Here is a 21,412-nt window from a genome sequence, read left to right as displayed (position 1 = left end):
GTGAAAAAAGTTGAAATGTCGAGAAAAAAGTCAAAATTTCGTGAAAAAAGTCGAAATGTTGAGAAAGAAGTAAAAATGTTGAGAAAGAAGTAAAAATGTTGAGAAAAAAGTCGAAATGTCAAGATTAAAAAGGAAAGGAAAAAGGAGAAAAAAAGGAAAAAAAGAAGAAGAAAAAAAGAAAAACAGAAAAAGAAGAAAAAAAGAAAAAAAAAAGGTCAAACATTTTTGAAAAAGCTCCAGGGAGCCACTAGGGCAGCGCTAAAGAGCCGCATGCGGCTCTAGAGCCGCGGGTTGCCGACCCCTGCTCTATATGATAATAATTTATTTATTTTTCAAATTAATATTCTTAATTTATTTACTTTCATTATATTATTTACACACAACTAGATACATATCATTGTAACTCAATGTCGTCTTTTGTTGTTGTTTTTAATGTATTTTAATAAAATAAAATAAATAAAAACTGACCAGAGATTTTATTGAGCACATGTATATCAGGAAGTCGTATACAGCCATAAGTAAGTAGGAAAGATTGGCCAAATGTCTGTCTTTGGGTAGGTCTCCCAAAAGGAGAAGATCCAGATCCCGCTCAGACTCCCGGAAACGCAAGCACCGTAAGCGGTCCCGTTCACGTTCCAGGGATCGCAAGAGGAAGTCATCCCGGTCTTATTCAAGCGAACGACGTGCTCGAGAACGAGAGAAGGAGCGCCAGAAGAAAGGACTACCTCCCATACGATCCAAGACTCTAAGTGGTAAGAAGTGATTGTGGGTCTTTGGATTATTACAATGATGATTCCCTGCCAGTACTTTCTAGAAATGGATCACATCATCTTTCATGTTTTATAATTTATTTCTACCTAGTTTGCAGCACTACTCTGTGGGTGGGCCAAGTGGACAAAAAGGCCACTCAGCAAGACCTCACCAATCTGTTTGAAGAGTTTGGCCAGGTTGAGTCCATCAATGTAAGTAGACGCGGCCTCTAATTGGAGTGTTTCAGCCAGCTCTCTGACCGCTAACGTTTGTCTTCTCAGACTGCTTCCGCTACTCCGCTACTTTTCAACTACTGTTTATCTTTTTATCAAACCTCACATTTTACTTTCCGTTCTTTCTCTCCTTCCTTTTTCATTTAATCACTTCCCACCAGTCACACAAGGCTATCAGTATTCTCCAGTTTGGTTGTGTGCTGTGGAACCTTTCCGTCCTTTGTGTTATAATCTGCGTCTCTCCACAGATGATCCCGCCCAGAGGCTGTGCCTACATCTGCATGGTCCACAGACAGGATGCGTACCGCGCACGTCAGAAGCTCAGCACCGGCGCTTTCAAGATTGGCTCCAAGATTATTAAGGTGTGCATGAATTTCTTTGACATTTCTTATCATTTAATATCACAGTTGACCTCCAGTGCTAGAAGTCCACATCCCTGTACGCTTAAAGAAAATTACTGAAAAAAGTCCTTTTGTTATGACCTTTTCCAATCCATCTGCTCCAGATTGCATGGGCTCTGAACAAAGGTGTAAAGCAGGAATACAAGCAGTTTTGGGACGTGGACCTGGGTGTCACCTACATACCATGGGAGAAGGTCAAGGTAGACGATTTGGACGGCTTTGCTGAAGGAGGAATTATTGACCAGGAGACTGTCAATGATGGTAAGAAGCCATGCTCGTTTACATAAACACTACATCTGTTGTTTCAATGACTACGTTTACATGCAGTCAAAATTGGGGTTATTGCTAATATTTCGGTTACTGAAACATTCAGAATATTCGTTTACATGCGTGAGCTAACAGGGTCATCCCTGTATACATGGTGATTAATCATTCGGGATATCCCGATCAAACCAGCGACGCGCGGAGAACGTGATGACGAAATTAGCGTCATTTCTGCTTCTTCTTCCTGTATCCAAATTCAAAACAAATGTTGCTTCGCGCAACTTTTCGCTCACCTTCTTGTAAATCTCGCTGTCCCCGTACTTTCTACCGTCTACAAATGAAGAAATGTTCATCTCCTTCATTACATTTATGAAGTGATTAGTCTCCTCCTCACTCCAAAAGTGTGGCGTGGTCTTGCGTTTCGCCGTGTTTAGAAGAACTTCCTGGACTCAAAAGACCAGGATTCCTTGCAAACAGAGCATGCGCAGAAAACAAATTCATGTTCCGTTTGATGGGGATATTCTGTTTACAAAAGGAGTAACCCAGGGTCATATTCGGGTTTTTAAAAACCGGAATATGAGCAAATTCGGGTTATTCAAAGGAGTTATTGGTGTTTACATGGCCGTGCAAATTCGGGTTATTGCCAATATTCTGGTTTTAAAAGGGTTATTGAGTGCATGTAAACGCAGTCAGAGAAAGCTCTTTTTGAAACTAAAGTAGCTCATCTATCTCGACCTGTGCCCCGTACCTGTACTGTGCCCCTTTTTTGTATTGCCTTATTCCCTCTTTTTTTCTGTATTTATGTCTATTTTTTAATCATGTCATAGAAATGTAATGGAGATTAAGATTAAGAAAATCGCCTAAATCTAAACTCTCATTTACTGTCATGTTATGTCTGAACTTGCAGAGTGGGAAGCAACCAAGAATTGTGAACCAGCCAAGGAAATTGTGAGTCAGCCAACAAGCGCTGAGCAGCAAGCAGCATCCAGTGCACAAACTGAGGCCTACCAGCAGGTCACCATGATGCCTGTACAGGTACAGATTAACTTCTGCTTTAAACTGTGTATAGACCTTAAACAGTCTTAATACAGGATCTTGGTGATCTAGCAATTTTTTTACAGCATTATGTCACCCCCACCCCCCTGGGGAGAGGACATGAGTCTTTTTACATTGGAGTAAAGGACATTTTACCATCAGAGGGACTAGGGCTGTTCGATTAATTGATTTTAAATCGTAATCGCGATTATGTAATTAGAACGATGTTAAAACATGAAAATCATAAAATCGATTTTTTTTTTTTTTTTTTTTTTTTTAACCTTGTCTGCACACATATTAATGATTGATGGAAATACCTCTCAATACCTGCGACAAGTGCCCCATCGGAGATGCTCTTTAGTGTAGGAGGGGGCGTTGTAACATGCCACCGGTAGACCGGCTCGTGTTCCTTGCAAAAAACTTGCAAATGTGAATAGCAAATGTAATGACTGACATTACACACCTCTACCTCCTTCATGGGTTGCATTATTGTTTAGCATGCAAAGACCCAGTTTAGTTTAATTAGAAAATGTCTTGTTTTATTTAATTGGAAATATAACTTACTGTATGTTTGCAAGTGCTGATTTGCTGATTTTTTTATTTCAGAGATAAAACTTTATATTTTATTATATTTTTTAAAACTTTTTTTCAACTTATTTTACAGAGTTTTGCACTTTATTCATTCATTTTTGGTTTAATAAGAGCAAAGTTTGCACTTAAAGCCCAATGGGGCAAATGTTCAATAAAAAAACAGCATATTTGAAATCATTTCTTTGCCTTTTGTCAATTCACAAAAAATCGGATTTTGAGAGAAAAAAAATCAAGATTTTATTTTTGGGCAAAATCGAACAGCCCTAAGAGGGACCATCTTATTGTTTTAAATGTCTTTCAAAGTCTTGGGTGCAGACTCGAAAAGCCATTGAGTCCTGATCTGGACTGCTGCTCTTTAAACTTATTGGTATTTTAATTTACTCTCTCATTCAGCTTCAACCAGTTGCTCAGGCAGTTCCCGGCGCTGTAGGTTTGGTCCCTCCTAGCTTCCCCGTCACCATGAGCATCCCTCCACCAGGCTATGGACCACCCCCACCCTTCTTAAGAGCTGGCTTTAACGCCTCCCAGCCTCCCCCAGGTAAATACCACACCTTGTTGTGTACAGGTTGGACTAACAATAATTGTAAAGCTTGCACCTAAGAGGGTTCTTTATTTTTTAGGCTTTATGCAGGCTGCCCAGACAGCAGGAATGGCCTCAGCAACTACACGTAAGTAGGATATCGCCCTGTAGGCAGCAGAGGTTGAGTCCCAGCCTGTCACTCTTTGCTGCATGTTTTTCCCCATCTCTCTTTACCCATGTCCTGTCTACCTACTTTCAATACGTAAATTGTTAATTGGTAAAGCATTACCAGAAAACTTACAATACATGTTTACTTTCAGTTCAAATAATGAAGATAGTCGTAGAAAATGTAATTTTAAACATTTATTTGCTTATTAACTTTAAAGCAGATGAGCGTTTCAATTGTTGGAATTAAGTTATGGAATTCATTACATTATGATTTAAAGGGCTGTATAAACATATTTCAGTTTAAAAAGAAATTTAAAGAGAAAAAATAGCAACGTATGGATGAAATAGTCAACATTTATAATATATGCGTATGGAGACGGACAATCTCTTTGATTTTTTTTGTTTTTCTTTCCGTGTGATAAGTAATTGTGCAGACCATCTGTTATTATTGTTCAATTTTGTTTTGAGGGAGGGGCAGGTATAATAAGATTTTCTTCTTCCTGCTTTCTGGTTATGGAATATGCTTTTGATTGTGTTGTCATTTGTTTCTTTTGTTTGCATATTTCCATGATCGGAATAAATAAAAATGAAATGAAATAAAGGCCACTAGTGGCATAAAATCTTCCAAAAAAAGCCCTTTTATTTCTTCTAACTTCTGTGTTTCTCTCTCTCTTTGCGACCTGCAGCTCTGGTCCAGTCCTCTGTCGCCTCCAGCCAAGACGCTGTGAAAGAGGCCTCCTTCAGCAGTATGATGCCTCCGACCAGCACCATCCCTGGAGGCTTCATGTCCTCAGCCATCGCAGGAGCCTCAGTATTCAACCCTGTGGGAGTTCAAACTCAACAACCCACCGGTGAGAAAGCTCCACAGTCTACAGACGGTAAGTTGCTGCAGCAGAACTTTCTTTTTTCCAAATATCAAAGATCATCGGGTTTGTTTGGCTTTTTCAAAGATGAATTGTAACTAGGGCTGGGGATCGATTCAAATGTCAAGAATCGATTCGATTCCGATTCTTAAGATTCAGAATCGATTATCAAGATTCGATTCGATTCCGATATTGATTTGGGTTAGTGTTATTAAATAACTGTTTTTTGAGCCGTTGCATGAATTATATGACTGTAGTTCTGCAACATATTAATACTAGAGATTCAACAGCAAGTATTGGCAGCTGATGATGCTGTAAGGACCAATCAGCTCGCAGAATGCTGATAGAACTGCTTTAAGAAACATCATGGGGCAGAATTACCAAACAGATCCAGGGAGGAAACAGAGACGGATGAAATCGGTTTTATTTTTTCCTACATTCCATTTTTATTTGTTCCATGTTCGGTCTATTGGTTTTTAGCATTTTTTGCAAATGTAACCCCAAGACAGTATATAAAGTAATGAAATATAGACAATTTATGCAATTATAACCTAACACTTTAATATTTTCATACCTTTAAACATATTTAAAGGCTAAAACATGGCACCAGTTATTCTCGTGTCCAACAAAACATTCCTTTTTTTGGGGATAAACAAAAAATAACTAGGAGTTGTAATGATGAAGAAAAAAAAAAACATAAATAAATAAAAGAAAATAAAAAAAATCCCCCCCCCCCCCAAATTTTTTTTTTTATTTTTAAAAAAAAATCGATCTTTATACATGTGAATCGATTTTTAGGAATTAATATGAGAATCGATTTAGAATTGGGAAATTGATTTTTTTCAACACAGGCCTAATTGTAACGTTTATTTCAACTGTGTTTTGTTCACAGGCCTCCAGAATGCGGTCCGCGGTGGGGTGGGTCTCCTTGGCATGCACCCCGCAGCCTCTCTCACCCACCCGCTGCACCAGGCTGGTTTAAGTGGGCAGAGAATGCCTGGCCTCTTACCCCTGGATGTGCGACCTAACCTCCTCCAGCCGGGGGCCGCTGCCCGTTTCCCACTCCTCATGCAGCACGGTGCGGCCCAACAAGCCTCCGGCCTCCTCGACGCTTCCCTTCAGGCTCAGGTCCGCCAAAGGGCCCCGTTCCCCCAGATGGATCCCTTCAGCAGGGCCCCCAATCTTAACAGTGAAAATGTCTCCAAAACTGAAGACGAGTCGCCCTCTGGGGCCGACGAGGGCAAAGACCAGGACTATCGCTTCCCTCCTATGGAAAAGCAGAGCACAGGCTTACTGCGGACCCCTCCACCGGAGCATAGGGACACCCTCGGTGGCATTGGAGGGGCAGGGGGAGGAGCAGGACCAGCAGGCCGGCCTCCCTTGCTGCAGACGCCCGGAGCTCACTCAGCCAGATCCAGTTTAGCGGGGCGTTTGCAGGCCCTGGCAGGCTTCCCCCCTGATAGTCGCTGGAACCAGGCCAGAGGGGACTTTGATGAGCGAGACAGCATGAGAGGAGGTCCACAAGCCCCCGGGGGTCCAAAAGGCTTTCAGGATGAGCACCGCTCACCCGGCCAGAACTTCTCCAGCCGCTTTGACAGCCGACCCGGACCGGCAGGGGGGGCGGCAGGTGTAAACGCCGGAGCCGTTGGGGGCCCCCAGCCCTGGACTCGTAGTGGTGGTTCCACAGCTCCTTTTGACAATGAACTGAATCAAGACCTAGACGACCGCAGACGTCCGTGGGAGAGGCAAAGAGACAGAGATGAGAGAGATTTTGACTTCAGGAGAGAGATGAACGGTAACCGGCACAGCCGCGACAGGGACAGGGAGCGGGAGAGGGAGCACGACAGAGGCAGGGATCGAGGTAGAGAACGCACCAGAGAGCACGAGCGGGATAAAGATCGTGACAATGAAAGAGAGCGTGAGCGTGGAGGCTGGACCCCTCTTCTTCCTCTGCCCACACCGCTGCTCCCCACTCCTCCTCTCAACCCCAACCTGACCCTGACTCAAGGCAAAACTCTTGCTCCACTCAAATTAAATCCTCCAATTCAGTCACGATACCAATCACTCCTCTTGCCTCAAGCTCAGACCCGGCCCCCCCTCCTGGCTATGCCTCAGATTCAGATCAGAGCTCCTCTTCTGCTGCAGAACCAAGTACCTGCATCCGTGCCCCAGTCAGAAACGCCAGCTCCAGCCGTGACCTCTCCCACCCCGTCACCACCCTCAGCCCAATCACCCAAGGGTCACAGCACATTGACTGAGCCTCCGACCCGATCTGAGCCTCCACCGAAACAAGAACCCCCTCCAGATTCGAGCTCCCCGCCCCCGGCCGTAGCCCAGCTCCCCCCGAAGACCGCTCCAGACACTGAGAGCCCAAGCCACGCCTCCCCGCTAGCTGAGATCTCCCCCCAAGCTCCCACTGTGGCCTTCACACAAGCTGACAGATCCCTGGAAGATCCAGCTCAAACTGTGGAGAAGCAGGAACCCCCACAGAAGGACGAGGAGGAGTCACAGGAGACGGTGGCTTCTCCCCAGTGGGTCAGTGAACCTGGAAAGGACAGTGTCAGCGTAGCTGAGCCAACTCCCGAGGCCTTTCCTGGGCACGACCTGGACCCTGCCCACGAAGCTTCGGCCCCTAAAAGAGAAACGGAGCCACAGCAGGAGCAAGTTCCATCTCCTAAGGACCTAGACAGTGAACAGAGTGAGCCTCTGGAGGAAGCTCCGAGTCAGCCAGTGGTAGACACTGTCACAGACACTGAGGGGACATAATCATCACTCAGTAGGTAAAAGATCATTTTGTAAAGTTGTCTCTTCTTCTCTGTACTCATGTCAGCAAACTACCACCACAACACGGGACATGACGTATATTGACTCACACCAGTTGCTGTCTGATATCTATAACAACAAATGATTTTATCTCACAATTACGAGTGTACTTAAATAGAAGGCTCTTTAGGGGATTTATGGATAGATTTCTTTGTGTTTTATTTCCTTTTTCCTTTTTTTAAGTTGTAAAACCACACCTCCCATTTTAATTAATATAAGCTTGGTAAAATTTTATTGAGTTGCCTGACAAAATGTTTCAATTGTATATGGGGAAATTTAGCTTTGACCTTCCTATGGAAGAGAGTAAAAATCCTGGCTGTTCGAGAACGGATTGACTGCAGATCATATATAATACTTGAAAGGCTCAACCAATATCTGTCTCCTTTTCTTTTAAACTGATGCTGCAGTTTTATAATGAATGCTTTTATGGTGTACTACAATGCTTTCTGTTTCTAAACAGAAAAAAATACCCACAAAACCAAGACAGCTGCTTATAATTGGGGGGAAAAAAAAGAGATTTTTAAATTTAATGTTGTACCCCCTAAATAAATGTCTGTAATTTGTTTCTAATTACATAGTGGACACAAAAAAAATAAAATGCTGGTGGAAAGAAAAAGAAAATGAACAGAGGATGCCCTGATGTCAGATGCATATTGTTTTAGTTTGAAATAAACATGCTCTGTCTGTTTCTAAACACATGCTTAGGACTGTTTTCTGACCCAGGACCAGTGGAAAAATAAGACTACTTTTCAAACTCGTACACTGTGTGCTGTCACTTTGATGCTCTCAAGTTGCTGCTATACCATCCATCCACAGAGCAATTTGTTGGATGCAACAATGGGACTTGTAGTTTTAGCTTCTGATGACTTACGCCTGTATGTTTGCCTAAGCTTTTGCTGGGTGACTGGTGAGGATGGGATTGTGCCTTCTTGAATGGATTTGTTGTTCATGATGCTATCCAACACTTCTATGTGATGTACACCAGTCTGTGCGTGCAACTTGGTTTCAGACAGCTCTCTCAAAAGAATGCTACCTTTGACGAAATTGGCTCGCGTACCGATTAAATGGTAGCCGCGCCGTTTATACAGCACTCACCTGGAGGAGACGATACGTACTCCACCACTCTGTGCATGCAGGCCTGTAGCCATGTTTTATCCTTCCTGTCTTTCTTCATTTCATACTTATTGTGGTTTTTTTCTTGAGACATATTAGAAATCCATAGTCTGCTGTTCTTTCAGACCAAATGTCTACTACAGGAGTTGTGATGTTGAATAAAAGTTAAAGGTGCATCAGATTTCTTAATCCTGTTATTGTCATGAATTTAATTCAGAATGATCAAATGAACTCTTTCACACACCACACTTCAGCTTGAAACTGACACTGAACCCTTCCTAGCAGAAACGTGTGAAGTTTAACTAAATTTAATTATAGTTGTATTGATTTGCATATTTAGTTTGTTTTAATAATAAAACTACCGTATTTTCTGGACTATAAGCCGCTACTTTTTTCCTAGGTTTTGAACCATGCGGCTTATACAGAGGTGCGGCTATTCTGTGGATTTTTCTTCCACCGCTAGGGGGAGTGCTAACCGGAATTAGAATAAAAACTAAGACCAAATAAATGCAAAGAAGAATACGCTACTTCTTCTTTAGCAGATAGAAGTAGAAGCAGATTTCAAACAGATAAATAGATAAATAAATACTGGTTATTTTCTCTTGGTTCAGTCCAGTTTTAATCAGCAAAGTTGCTGCCGTGTTAAAAGACACTGTTGGGAAAGGATCTATTTAGGTACAAACATGTACATCATTTACAGTTCAGAATCCTTCTGTACATGTAGTAAATATCTAATCTAACAACATAAATATCTGCGGCTTGCATATCTTTTTTTTTTTAAATAAAAGTGGGTGCGGCTTATATACAGGTGCGGCTTATAGTCCAGAAAATACAGTAATTAAAGCTGCATACAAATTTTGCTTTGAAGAATCCCATCCACTATGGCTGCGTCTATGCTGCAGCTCTTGATGGGCATTTCTGAGTTAACGCCTACATCCAGTCTTCTTCCCCTTATTTTTTCCGACTTGCTTCCATCATATTTTAAAAGAAACCCACATCCAATACCTGTATTTCCACTGGTTACCAGCAGGGGAAACGCCGTGCAGGTTAGATGGGTTTGACTGCCAACCTGGAAAATGTTAGGCGGTTTGTGGAGGAAAAAACTACGCTTTTTTCAATGAACGCAGCCAGGTGAAATTAACACAAGTGGAATACAAGATGTAGCTTGTGGACCTATTTCCATTAGTGCATCGACAGGCCTCAACTACACCTCCTTAAACTTAGTTGGAAAAAGACACAACGGAAGATTTTATCATGGCCTTTGCTTCCGTGCGTATTCTCGAAGCTCAGTCACGGATTAGGTGTGTTTTAGAGCGGGGAACAGAGAGGAGAGTGTGTTTACAACACTCGCCGCCGTTGCATTTCCTAAAAACGTATTAACAGGGAAACTTCTGATGCGTTTGTGTTTGCTCAGAAAGCACACAAAACCATGTCGATTCATATCTTGATTTATTTCCACATACTAATGAGGCCTGCCACCGATCTGAGAATATCCGATTCCATACACTTTATCCTGCTGCTTACACGTTCATTGGTTATATCCAATCTCTACCACATCAGAAAAAAAATCTGCAACCCTATAAATGCAGCCTCTGATGCAAGTGGAAAAGCCCTTAAAAGAAAGACGCCTATTTATACACTCCATCCTGGACAAAGGTCCACTGTCAACCTGAAGCAACACACTTTCCTTTAGACGTCTAGATCACTGCGGGACAAACCATTTCTTAGGCTGCTAAATTATTCCTTGCATAAATGTAAATTACACAAAAACGTTTTCATATAAATCATATATTTTAAAAAAGCCACCTGGTGTTTTCCACTGAAGAATAAATCCTACAGACCGAACTGCCACAGCTGGAGGAGGTCCTGACTCCTCTCTGCACGCTTGTGGCCCGACTAGTGTCAGAAAACATGAGCCGGAGCATTTATGTAACTTTTACCTCCTTCATAGGTTCATAGCTAGTTCCACTTCAGTGCTTTGTATTTTATAGAGACATAACAATGACAGGAGAGCGGTTCCTCATCGTCTATAGTGTCTACCTTTAAGTCTACTAATCCAAACAGTACACAGACAAACAAATACTTTTTTGTTTTTTACTTTTACAAAAGGATTAGGCAAATGCAGACGGGACTAGGAATAAAGCTAAGCTGCGTGTCGTCTATAATGGCTCGCTCCATAAATTTCCAGCTCCCACCTCGATCACAAAGGCCTGGGCGGTGAGCCAGGTCCAGTGTCCTGCCGACCTCCCCACTCAAAGATTTCATAGGCTGTGATTTTGAATCAACTATCTGGCCCAAACAGACTCGTGCAGAACAGTTGGCGGTAATAAAATATATCCTCAGTCTATTCATCAATTATTTATCTCCGAGAGTAAAAGTCAAACACGATGAAATCTACTATTTACAGCTTTGCAATTGGACCCAGCGATGGATTGGTATGTTAGTGAGGGTTTATGGGTTTGGGTTTTTTTCCCCTTCCTTTAAAACCCACAGACCTGTTTCTGTTTGAGTCTGGTGGCGTTTACTATGCCAGTCCATCTGCACATCGTAGCCCCTTTATGCTCCATCCATAAAATACTAGCCAGGTCCACAGGGAGAGGAGAAAGAAGGCTTGACCTTTAGTTGAGGATTACCCCAGCATGGGCCACTCATCAGAGCAAAGAAACCGTAGCGGCAATGAAATAATGATACACCGTTGGGTTCATGCCCTGGTGGAAGTAGTAATGCCTGGTTTTAACAGCTGGTCAGAGCCAGAGAAGGGCCCCGCTGTGAGGAAGGCAATTAGACAAATTGCCAAGTGTCGGCTTGTAACTGGATTTTATTGTGAGACGTGGGAATCGTAACATGTCCCAGTCTTATAATGGCTAAACTTCAAGGTTCTATTATTTTATAAGGAGCGTATCCCCACTATTTAGTAATGCAGATCAGAAATGGACACAGTTTGTACTCCTGGTGGAAGAGTTGGTGTAGTACCGCGTCGCGCCAGCGGGGGGCAGTGTGGCACTGCAGCTCTCCACAACATGAGCACATACGGGATTCATGAAGTGCAACAGCTTGAAATCTGCAGTGCTCACCTCCTACTTTCATTTGTTTTGCTTCAGCAAAACACATATTCCTGTGGGATATATACATATATATATATTTTTTTTAAATACAAAGAAAATTATGGAAAATCTGAATAAGATTACCATGATGCCAACTCATCTGCTTCTATACCTGTTTTTAATCAGAGCTGTGTGATCACTGTAACGAATCCTTTCTAGAGGGAAACTCATGTTTCTGCAGCTTCTTCAATGCTGCATTGATCAAAACTATTGATTTGTCCTCACGAAGGCCAACACACTATGGCCAGAGATTGTCAGATATCACGTTCACACATACCGCAAGTGTGTGCCAAGTAGAGAGAGAGAGAGAAAGAGAAATGTGTGTTTGTGTGACTGCTTGCACAGATTCCTCGAGCACCAGATAGGGAGTTGAAGCAAGAAAAAACAACCCAGAGCCGTCCATCATCTGTCCACCTAGTTATGCAGAGAAGGAATCCTCTATCTCTGCTCACACTCAGCTGCCACAGTAATTACTCACCACTGTGGGGGAAACTTTGTCTTCTTTTGAGAAGCCACTGTCCGCCTTGGCTTCACGTTATCAGGGCCAGCAGACTCTCCTAGACTGGGAGGTGTCCATAGTCCCCCCCCCCTCCATTTGCAAACTCTACAGAGCTTTTGAAGACACCTGGAAATTGGTTTAGCAGAAAGTGAGGTGACTTTGCTGTCCCACCCTTTGACCTTCGGTCAACGGCTGGTCGTAAACACAAAGTCTTCAGGTTTCCACTCACCATGACAGGAATTTCTAGTATGAACTTAAATCGTTATGAAGAAATTAACATTGTTGAGACGATTTACCTTCAACATTCAATTCATGCCAGTAACCAGTGGCGTCAATTCAGTCAAAGCTAAGGTATGGCAAGGTTAAGAGTCACAGAATTTAACTAGAGTATCAATCAACACGTCCAGCAAATACTCATCACAGAAGTCTGCTATGTAGCTTATCTGTGTGGTCAAGAAAATTGGAACTTTTTCAAATGCAGTCTCGCTCACTGCAAGTCTCTTATTTCTAGTTAAAATGTCTCATTTTTAGTAAAAAAATCTCATTACACTTAAAACAAGAGTCATTACCAGAAAAATAACTTGTTATTTGACCATTTTCACCTGTTTCAAGTAAATTTTCACTTTAAATAAGTAGAAAAATCTGCCAGTGGGACAAGATTTATGTTCTCATTACAAGCAAAACAGTCTTGTTCCATTGGCAGATGTTTCTACTTATTTTAAGTGGAAATCTACTTGAAACAGGTGAAAATGGTTGTTTTTGAGTCTTGTCTTAAATGTAATGAGATTAAAAAAAAAAAAATGAGACTAAAAATTACATTTTAACTAGAAATAAGACAAATATTCTTGTTAAGATTTTGAGTTTTTGCAGTGTATAATAACTAGTGAAATCGATCATGTAGTTCTTATTTGCATTTGTTGTTATTCCATAAATGTATTTAAAAAAACAAACATTTACATTTAACCCTTGAAGCAAAGGTGTGGCGGCTGCCGTACCTTGCCATACCCAATTGACGCCCCTGCCAGTAACACTTTATTTTGAACTTCTTCACAGTATTATAGAGCACATAGAGTCTCAGTAAATCCACCCATGGCATTTGGACAGGAACTGGAAATATTGGGATTTCTTTTTGTCTTCATGAGCCTGTTTGTTAAGTCAGTGTGTATTTCCGTACCATTGAAGTGTGTGTGCGTGTGTGTGTGTGTGTTATCAGTGGTCTGCATGCCTGCCATTGAAAACCTTTTCTTGCCATCCATAACTAACCGTGTGTGTGTGTGTGTCAGCCAGCCTGTGCATGAGCACAAAAATGGTTTACACAAGCCCTGACACGACATTCACGTCAAAGGATTAATGTTGTCGTCTGTTTACCTTGTTGTTATTGGTTAATCTTTCCCGTTAGCTGCCCCCCCGCCCCCTCGTGTCCAAACACAAATATCAGTAAACATGCATTGTCTTGTTTACTATCTACCATGGTGGCTGTTAGTTCTGCCGCCCGTCTCCAGCTGTCTGGACCTTTTGTTGTGGTGGGTTCAGGGCCGTCGGGACAGAAGAGGTACGGGTCCGCTTTTGTTTGGAGATGGTGGTAGGACTAAAGAAATGAAAATAAAGGAGTTGTCACGGAGACGACCGCAAGCAACAAACACCTTTTCTAATTTTCGCCGAGCCGTGATTCACCGCAGGCAGAGCTTTGTGCTTTTTATGCGTAATTGGCATGACAGGGGAGCTTATTAAATCTGCCAGCATCGAAGACTATATGTGTGTTCAGTTTTTTTCATACAGAGATGCTGAGCAAGCGGAGCTAGCTGTTTGAAACCGCAGCACATTGTGCTTGGAAATGGGGGGGAATTGGAAGACGTGAAGTGTATCAGGGAAGCCAGGCAGTTACCGACTGCAGCCTCCTGCAGTCGCTTTTACACCAGAGGGGGGACTCGCGCAGCCATGCGCACTCATTTCATTTTCTCTGAATGTGGAACCCCCGCTCTCTCCTCCTTTGTAGCGACAGGAGGTGTGTGATAAAGGCTCAGCAGAAACATTTGCGCAACATTAATGCACTGCAGGCGTTTCATTCTCATGCAGACTGTCGCCTCCATTCGCCCATGTCATCATTTGAGAGACCTTATAAAAGCTGGTTATTAAAGGCTGAGTCAGCTCCTTCCTGCAGATGTGACACCTGCCTCTTTAACCGCCCGTCTAAGCCTCATTGTTTCCATCAAGGTGTACAGTGTCTGTTTGTGTGTGTCTTACCTGCCCACACAAGAACAAAAGTACCCCTTCTTCCTTCTGTTTCCCTCTCATACTGTTTGTTGGCAACTTGTAATTAGCCCCGGAGGCCTCCTGGTTGTCTGCCTTTTTGTTTATGATAGTAACAAGAATCCCTCCTGAGAATCGGAGGCGCCCCTCAGAAGTGGGTGCAAGAGACGGAGCAATCGGCCTCAGATTAATAACATAGGAAATTCCTGACTCGCCAGAATCATCCAGGCTTGGGTCGTGGGGTTTGAGGAGAGAGGGAAAAGGGGACTGTAAAAGGATGAAGAGAGTGTTGTCGTATGCAGATGTGAGGTGTTTTAAGTTTAAGGCTAAAATACTTCAATACAAGACACAACCATTTAAAATACATAGTCCTAATGGCTTGATAATCAACATAACTCTAATTTTCAGCTTTCAGAGGAACTATTTATCCTGCAGAAAGTCGTGTGAGCACATTTTCTCAGATACATCCATCATACTGGGGTATCTTTTCCAAAACAAAAAAAGCGTGCAAAACATCTGAAATGGCGCTGAAACAGTCGTGAATGTGTCGTCACATAGCAGAAGACTGACTCTGTCTTCCTGGATTCCTCATATCATACCGTACGGACGCATCCTTGTGGTACGATGAAGTAAATATGAGCTAAGGAAGAGTTGCATAATGCCGCCGCTGTCATTTTTGAAGATGAATCCTTCCTTGTTTCAGTACACAGAACAGAAATTAATTTTTTTTTCTCCTTCAGCTGAGCACAAAGAGTTTTTGTGTTCTGAAGCATTTTCTCTGTCGGCTGCAGCAGGCATTCCTGCTCACATTTGACATTTCTTGATCCATGAAAGGACTATTCATGCAGAAATCACCATGTCAGTGGTGAAGATACCCTGTAAAACCACTGAATTTTATACAAGCCTAATGGTTATTACAGAAAAATAAATGGTAAAACCACACCTCGATAGGTGGATTATGTTTTTCTGGTCTTTGAGAGTTTGGAATAACTTTTTGTGCACGTAATTCAAGGCGAATAGGTTATCGTCTAATGTTATCACAGGAAATGATGTCACTATTCAAGCAGATGTTGATCCTGCATTCATTCGTGTCTGATGAATTAAGGTGAATTGGCCACCTTCACAACATAATATTGCAGATTAAGTTAAGAACAGGTTTTAAAAATACATTTAACTGTTTAAATCAGATTTATGTGAGGGGAGATTCCGTGAGCTACACATGACAGTCGCTATTTTGATTCGTTTTTAATTCAAAATGAACATGCCTTTACTTGGAAATGATCCTAAATATATTTGGTATAGAACCCACAGAAAAAATGAAAGAATGAGTGGAACGTAAAGCGTGCAGATCACAAGGGTCAGAGTAGGCCGAGAGGATGTGGTGAGTGGAAAGAGTTGCTGCCTCTCCGAAACCCACTTTCAAAACAAGTCACTTAAGCCTCAGCTTTATATATATATAACTATATTTATATTGTGTCAAATCATGATAAATGTTATCTCAAACCACTTCAACAATACAGTTAACTCTTTGCAAAGAAGTCCAATTAATACAAAGACAATAAAATAATACAAATAATTATTGCTTCACCAAGGAAACCAACAGATCGCAATCAAAACCTTTCTTCAATACGATCCCCTGTCCGGCAAGGACTATAGGTGACTGGAGAGGAAACACTCCCCTTTAGCAGGAATAAAAACTCTAGCAGAACCAGCCACAGGAAGGGCGGCCATCTGCCTCGGCCGGTTGGAGGTTTAGAGGACAGGAAAGAGGAGAGAAGAGCAACACCAACAGATCAGGAACCTGCTGGGAAGAAGGAACACAGGTTAATGACAACCATAATAGTGTCTTTAATGGAGGTGGAGTAGAAGAGAGCAGAGGGAGGTAGGGTTGCCACCTTTCAGAAATAGAAATAAGGGACTTCCTGATTTCAGCAGCGCAGGAGCCAAAAAAAAGCCCCAAAACTTCTAAACTGAATAAAAATGTGTTTATTTTATATGAAAAAACAAAATGCTTTGATTTAAAGTTTAAAGTGCTTTAATAGCATTAAACTTTCATGACTGTAGAGACAGACAACCATACTAGCAACTGAAATATCCTCCTATGCTACGTATGTCCACATCAGCCAAGATGTAATATAGCCTACAGGTGAAGAATATGGTGTAAAAGTTGATTTATTTCAATAATTCAACTAGAATATGGTGTAAAAGTTAACTTATTTCAATAATTCAACTAGAATATGGTGTAAAAGTTAACTTATTTCAATAATTCAACTAGAATATGGTGTAAAAGTTAACTTATTTCAATAATTCGACTAGAACATGGTGTAAAAGTTAACTTATTTCAATAAATCAACTAGAATATGGTGTAAAAGTTAACTTATTTCAATAATTCAACTATAATATGGTGTAAAAGTTAATGAAAATACGGTACAAATCGTGTCCCGTATTAGTTCAATACAGGACGCAACATTTTTTTCTCAAATAAAGGACAATTCCGTATTTTACGGGACGGGTGGCAACCCTAGAGGGAGGAGAGGTGCATCATGGGACCCTGAATCTCATCAGAATCCTGGCTGCAGTGTTTTGGATGAGCTGGAGAGTTTTGGGAGAATTTTAAGGGACAACTCAATAGTGAATAATTACAGTAGTCCAATCTCTAAGTAGCAAATGACTGGATCCGTTTCCCTGCATCAGTCTGAGACTGGATGTTCCCAATTTTAGGATTATCCTGGTTAATGCCATCTAGAGTAACTACAAACCCAGACAAGACAGAAGCAGCACAGACCAAACTGAAGCACTTTAAACGAAACAAAACAAACATATGGTAACATTATACAACTGAACCACTACATATTTATATTCTGCCTCCTTTCCCTTTGAACTGCTTCCTCTTAGAGGCATTTTAGAGATGACATCTTGCGCTGAAGTTAAATATGGCGCAGTGCTTTGTGAAAACACCTTTTAGACCTACGGATAACCTGACAGAGTGCAAACACAATGGAGGAGGACGCTGATCTGAGTGATGTCCCACTTTTCCGGCCTGTGCGTAAAGAGATTAAATCCCTGCGCTGCTGCGACACGAAGACAAACGCTTCTGTGCAGAAAGGAACCAATAACTTCTACTTTATGGATGTTATCCTATTTAAAAAGCTGCAGAGTTGTGTTTTCTAGTTTCACAGTAAAATGTTCGGCTCGGTTCTGCAGGTGTTGGTGCTTCTCTGCGGGATTAGGGCTACACTTCTCTGTGAAACTACTAGGGTGCAGCTACAGATATTAGACGAGTTTTAACTCTTGCAGCTTGTGTCTGCGTTTAAGAATGTCACGAATCCTCGTTCTTGTTTTCTTTGCTGCAGCTCGACTCCTCCTCATCTATAAATCTGAAGCCAGGGCTTTTTCTTTTCTTTTCAGGGAAATGTAGAAAGGCAGTCTACAACTCAAAAAGCTGCTTGATATCAGCGGACTGCTTCCTGCAAAGCTTTATGGCATCCTGACTACTGGAGCTGGATGTGGACATGATTTGCATGTATGCGGAGCGTTGTCTCGTTATTGTCTTATGTGCGACCACTGATCGTTTTAATTACAGCTCCTACTAAACCTTTACAGCACAGTTTTTAACAACTGCGTATAATTACGGTTATAGGTTTATGAACAATATTAAATGACTGGGCCACAAATAAATCTGCCAATGGGTTTGATCCCATGAAACAGCAGACCTGCTAAGAATGTCTCTAACGCTGCATGCAGTCACACTGCAATGTCCACCTACACTAAAACTGTAATATCAAACATAACAACAGATTACAGACTGTAAAACTCGTGCTCAGTCTAAACCAGGGGTCGGCAACCCAAATGTTGAAAGAGCCATATTGGACCAAAAACACAAAAAACAAATATGTCTGGAGCCGCAAAAAATGAAAAGTCTTGTATCAGCCTTAGAATGAAGACAACACATGCTGCATGTATCTATATTAGCTATAACTGGGGGGGGGGGATTTTTTTTTCATTATGCACTTTGAGAAAAAAGTCAAAATGTTGAGAAAAAAGTCGAAATATCGAGAAAGAAAAGTAAAAATTTCGTGAAAAAAGTCAAAATGTTGAGAAAAAAGTCGAAATCTCGAGAAAAAAGTCAAAATGTCAAGAAAAAAGTCTTAATTTCGAGAAAAAGTCGAGATTAAAAAGGAAAGGAAAAAGGAAGAAAAAAAGAGAAAAAAAGGAAAAAAAAGAAGAAAAAAAGGATAAAAAGAAAAGAAAAAAAGAAGAAAAAATGGAAAAAAAGGTCAAACATTTTTGAAAAAGCTCCAGGAGCCATTAGGCGGCGCTAAAGAGCCGCATGCGGCTCTAGAGCCGCGGGTTGTCGACCCCTGGTCTAGACTAGAGGATGCTGGGAAATACTAGCAGCTGTGACGGTTTCAGCCATATATTAAATGTACTTTTACACCCGATAGTTCAGAACTTTAGCAAGAAACATTGAGTTCAGAATTATAATAATAGTGTAATAAATGAATAATAAATGGCACCGAGGCTTCTGGATACACGACCTCTGCTCTGGGCCCCTTATGTCCTTTCATTATAACCTGGAAAAAAGAAAATGATAATTCCTGGTAACACATTCACAGACATGGGCTGTGTTCTGAGCTTCACCTCTCCAGCCTGCTCAGCTGTGTTAGTGGGCCGACGTCGGCCTGGCGCCACACTGCAAACTGAGATGTTACTGAGACTCAGCATCTAGGCCGCTGTTGCTGTACATCACCATTTACATGTCATGTGATTCACGCAGTCAAAACCAACGTTTCCATTGTAGGTTCCCCTGTCAGTTGAGCAACAAATGCATTTTTTCCAAATATCTGCAGTTACTGTGCAAAGAAATAACGATATCTATTCTGCAATTCTAAGGTTTTACTTATCAGTATCAAATTAAGGTTTAATGGATAACAAAACGCGATATAATTTAACTTGGTGATTCTTTTTCGTCGGACAAGAATATTTAGGTTTTTAAATACCTGACATGTTTCAGCGATTACTTCCGCCTTCATCAGAGTCACCAAACTAAACCTTACTAAAAGATCCTCAAATCTCCTTCAAACACCTGAAGTTACCGTGTCCTCGTCCCTCTTTCTCACCCCTGTTTGTTGATGTCAGCTACATTTCTATGTCTTTGTCTTCCGAACTAACGTTTTATAGTATATAGAAGTATAGTAACGTTTAACATTTATTTATTTATTTATTTATTTATACAGTATACACACACATACAGGACTGTCTCAGAAAATTAGAATATTGTGATAAAGTCCTTTATTTTCTGTAATGCAATTTAAAAAAAAAAATAAATAAAAATGTCACACATTCTGGATTCATTACAAATCAACTGAAATATTTGCAAGCCTTTTATTATTTTAATATTGCTGATTATGGCTTACAGTTTAAGATTAAGATTCCCAGAATATTCTAATTTTTTGAGATAGGATATTTGAGTTTTCTTAAACTGTAAGCCATGATCAGCAATATTAAAATAATAAAAGGCTTGCAATATTTCAGTTGATTTGTAATGAATCCAGAATGTATGACATTTTTGTTTTTGTGCATTACAGAAAATCACAATATTCAAATTTTCTGAGACAGTCCTGTATAAGTATATTTATATATATATATTCTTGTCCGACGAAATAATCTGCAAGTTCAATGGGAAAGCCATGGACACAATGAAGTTTATTAAATAAAAACTCAATATATGCAGTATATTTAGGCAAAGTGGAAGTTATAAGGAGAAACAGCATGTAAAAATGACCACCTTTTAGTTGAACTGTGACTTTTTTTCCCTCAACGATGGCACCCTCTGCAGATAGTGACCCTGTCGTCTGCCATCTTGACTGCAATCTGGTCCTTCTCAGGAAACAAACCAATAAAAGCCACTGCAGTGGAACTCCCTTCATTTGTGATAGGCTTTTCCTCCAGTGCTCCCATCAGCACCAGGAGCAGAGCTAGAGCCTGTCAGCAGCTGAAGGCTGCCTGTCCGTCTCACCATGAGCCAAACAACCATGAGCACCCACAAGTGCATCTATTGGTTGTGCGTAATAAAACCTTTTATGCTCACTTTATATTGGTGACACAGAAAGCCAGAGCCGGCGTCCTGCTCCAGAGTTAACCCCACGTCGAGCGCTTCAAACCTCCCTCCTGCCACTCGTCCAATCTGTCGAGTGTGTGTAGCAGTGGGTGTGTGAACCTCTGTCAATAGCACCCATGAGGGTTTTCATGCCACCCCACTGACTGGATTAAACATTCATGATCATGTTTATTTATGACCAGCAGGCTTCAGGGATCTCCAGGCTGTGTCTCTCCTCCTCTCGCTGCACATACACAAGTAAACACTCACAATCATTTCCACTTCAGCTCCAGCACATTAGAATGTTCTCCACTTAGGAATGGGCGATATTTTACCGTTCACGATATACCGTCAAAAATTTCCCCCACGGTAAGAATTTGTCATCTTGCTGTAAAAAACGATAAATTCCCGTTGATGATGTTTTTGTGTAAAGCTGATTTATGGTTCTGTGTTAAATCCACGCACAACGGGAAGGAAGGAAGGAAGGAAGGAAGGAAGGAAGGAAGGAAGGAAGGAAGGAAGGAAGGAAGGAAGGAAGGAAGGAAGGAAGGAAGGAAGGAAGGAAGGAAGGAAGGAAGGAAGGAAGGAAGGAAGGAAGGAAGGAAGGAAGGAAGGAAGGAAGGAAGGAAGGAAGGAAGGAAGGAAGGAAGGAAGGAAGGAAGGAAGGAAGGAAGGAAGGAAGGAAGGCAGAAAAGAGG

General features: G+C 41.5%; 2 protein-coding genes across 2 annotated transcripts in view; both read left to right on the top strand.

Moving 5' to 3' along the window:
- Positions 1–8,940, top strand: part of scaf8 (SR-related CTD-associated factor 8) — a 48,060-nt gene extending 39,120 nt beyond the window's left edge. Inside the window, exons 12-20 of the mRNA XM_061743520.1 lie at positions 559–752; positions 862–962; positions 1,232–1,345; positions 1,489–1,645; positions 2,556–2,683; positions 3,668–3,812; positions 3,895–3,942; positions 4,649–4,840; positions 5,718–8,940. Coding sequence (XP_061599504.1) covers positions 559–752; positions 862–962; positions 1,232–1,345; positions 1,489–1,645; positions 2,556–2,683; positions 3,668–3,812; positions 3,895–3,942; positions 4,649–4,840; positions 5,718–7,591 — 2,953 coding nt within the window. The 3' untranslated portion in view covers positions 7,592–8,940. The remainder of the gene's footprint in view (positions 1–558; positions 753–861; positions 963–1,231; positions 1,346–1,488; positions 1,646–2,555; positions 2,684–3,667; positions 3,813–3,894; positions 3,943–4,648; positions 4,841–5,717) is intronic.
- tiam2a (TIAM Rac1 associated GEF 2a) overlaps positions 7,552–21,412 on the top strand; it is a 121,357-nt gene continuing 107,496 nt past the window's right edge. Inside the window, exon 1 of the mRNA XM_061743518.1 lies at positions 7,552–7,605. The gene's annotated coding sequence lies outside the window, so the exon portion shown is untranslated. The remainder of the gene's footprint in view (positions 7,606–21,412) is intronic.

Source organism: Cololabis saira, chromosome 16 (genome assembly GCF_033807715.1).
Source record: "Cololabis saira isolate AMF1-May2022 chromosome 16, fColSai1.1, whole genome shotgun sequence".
NCBI lineage: Eukaryota > Metazoa > Chordata > Actinopteri > Beloniformes > Belonidae > Cololabis > Cololabis saira.
This window is presented reverse-complemented; position numbering and strand designations above follow the sequence as displayed.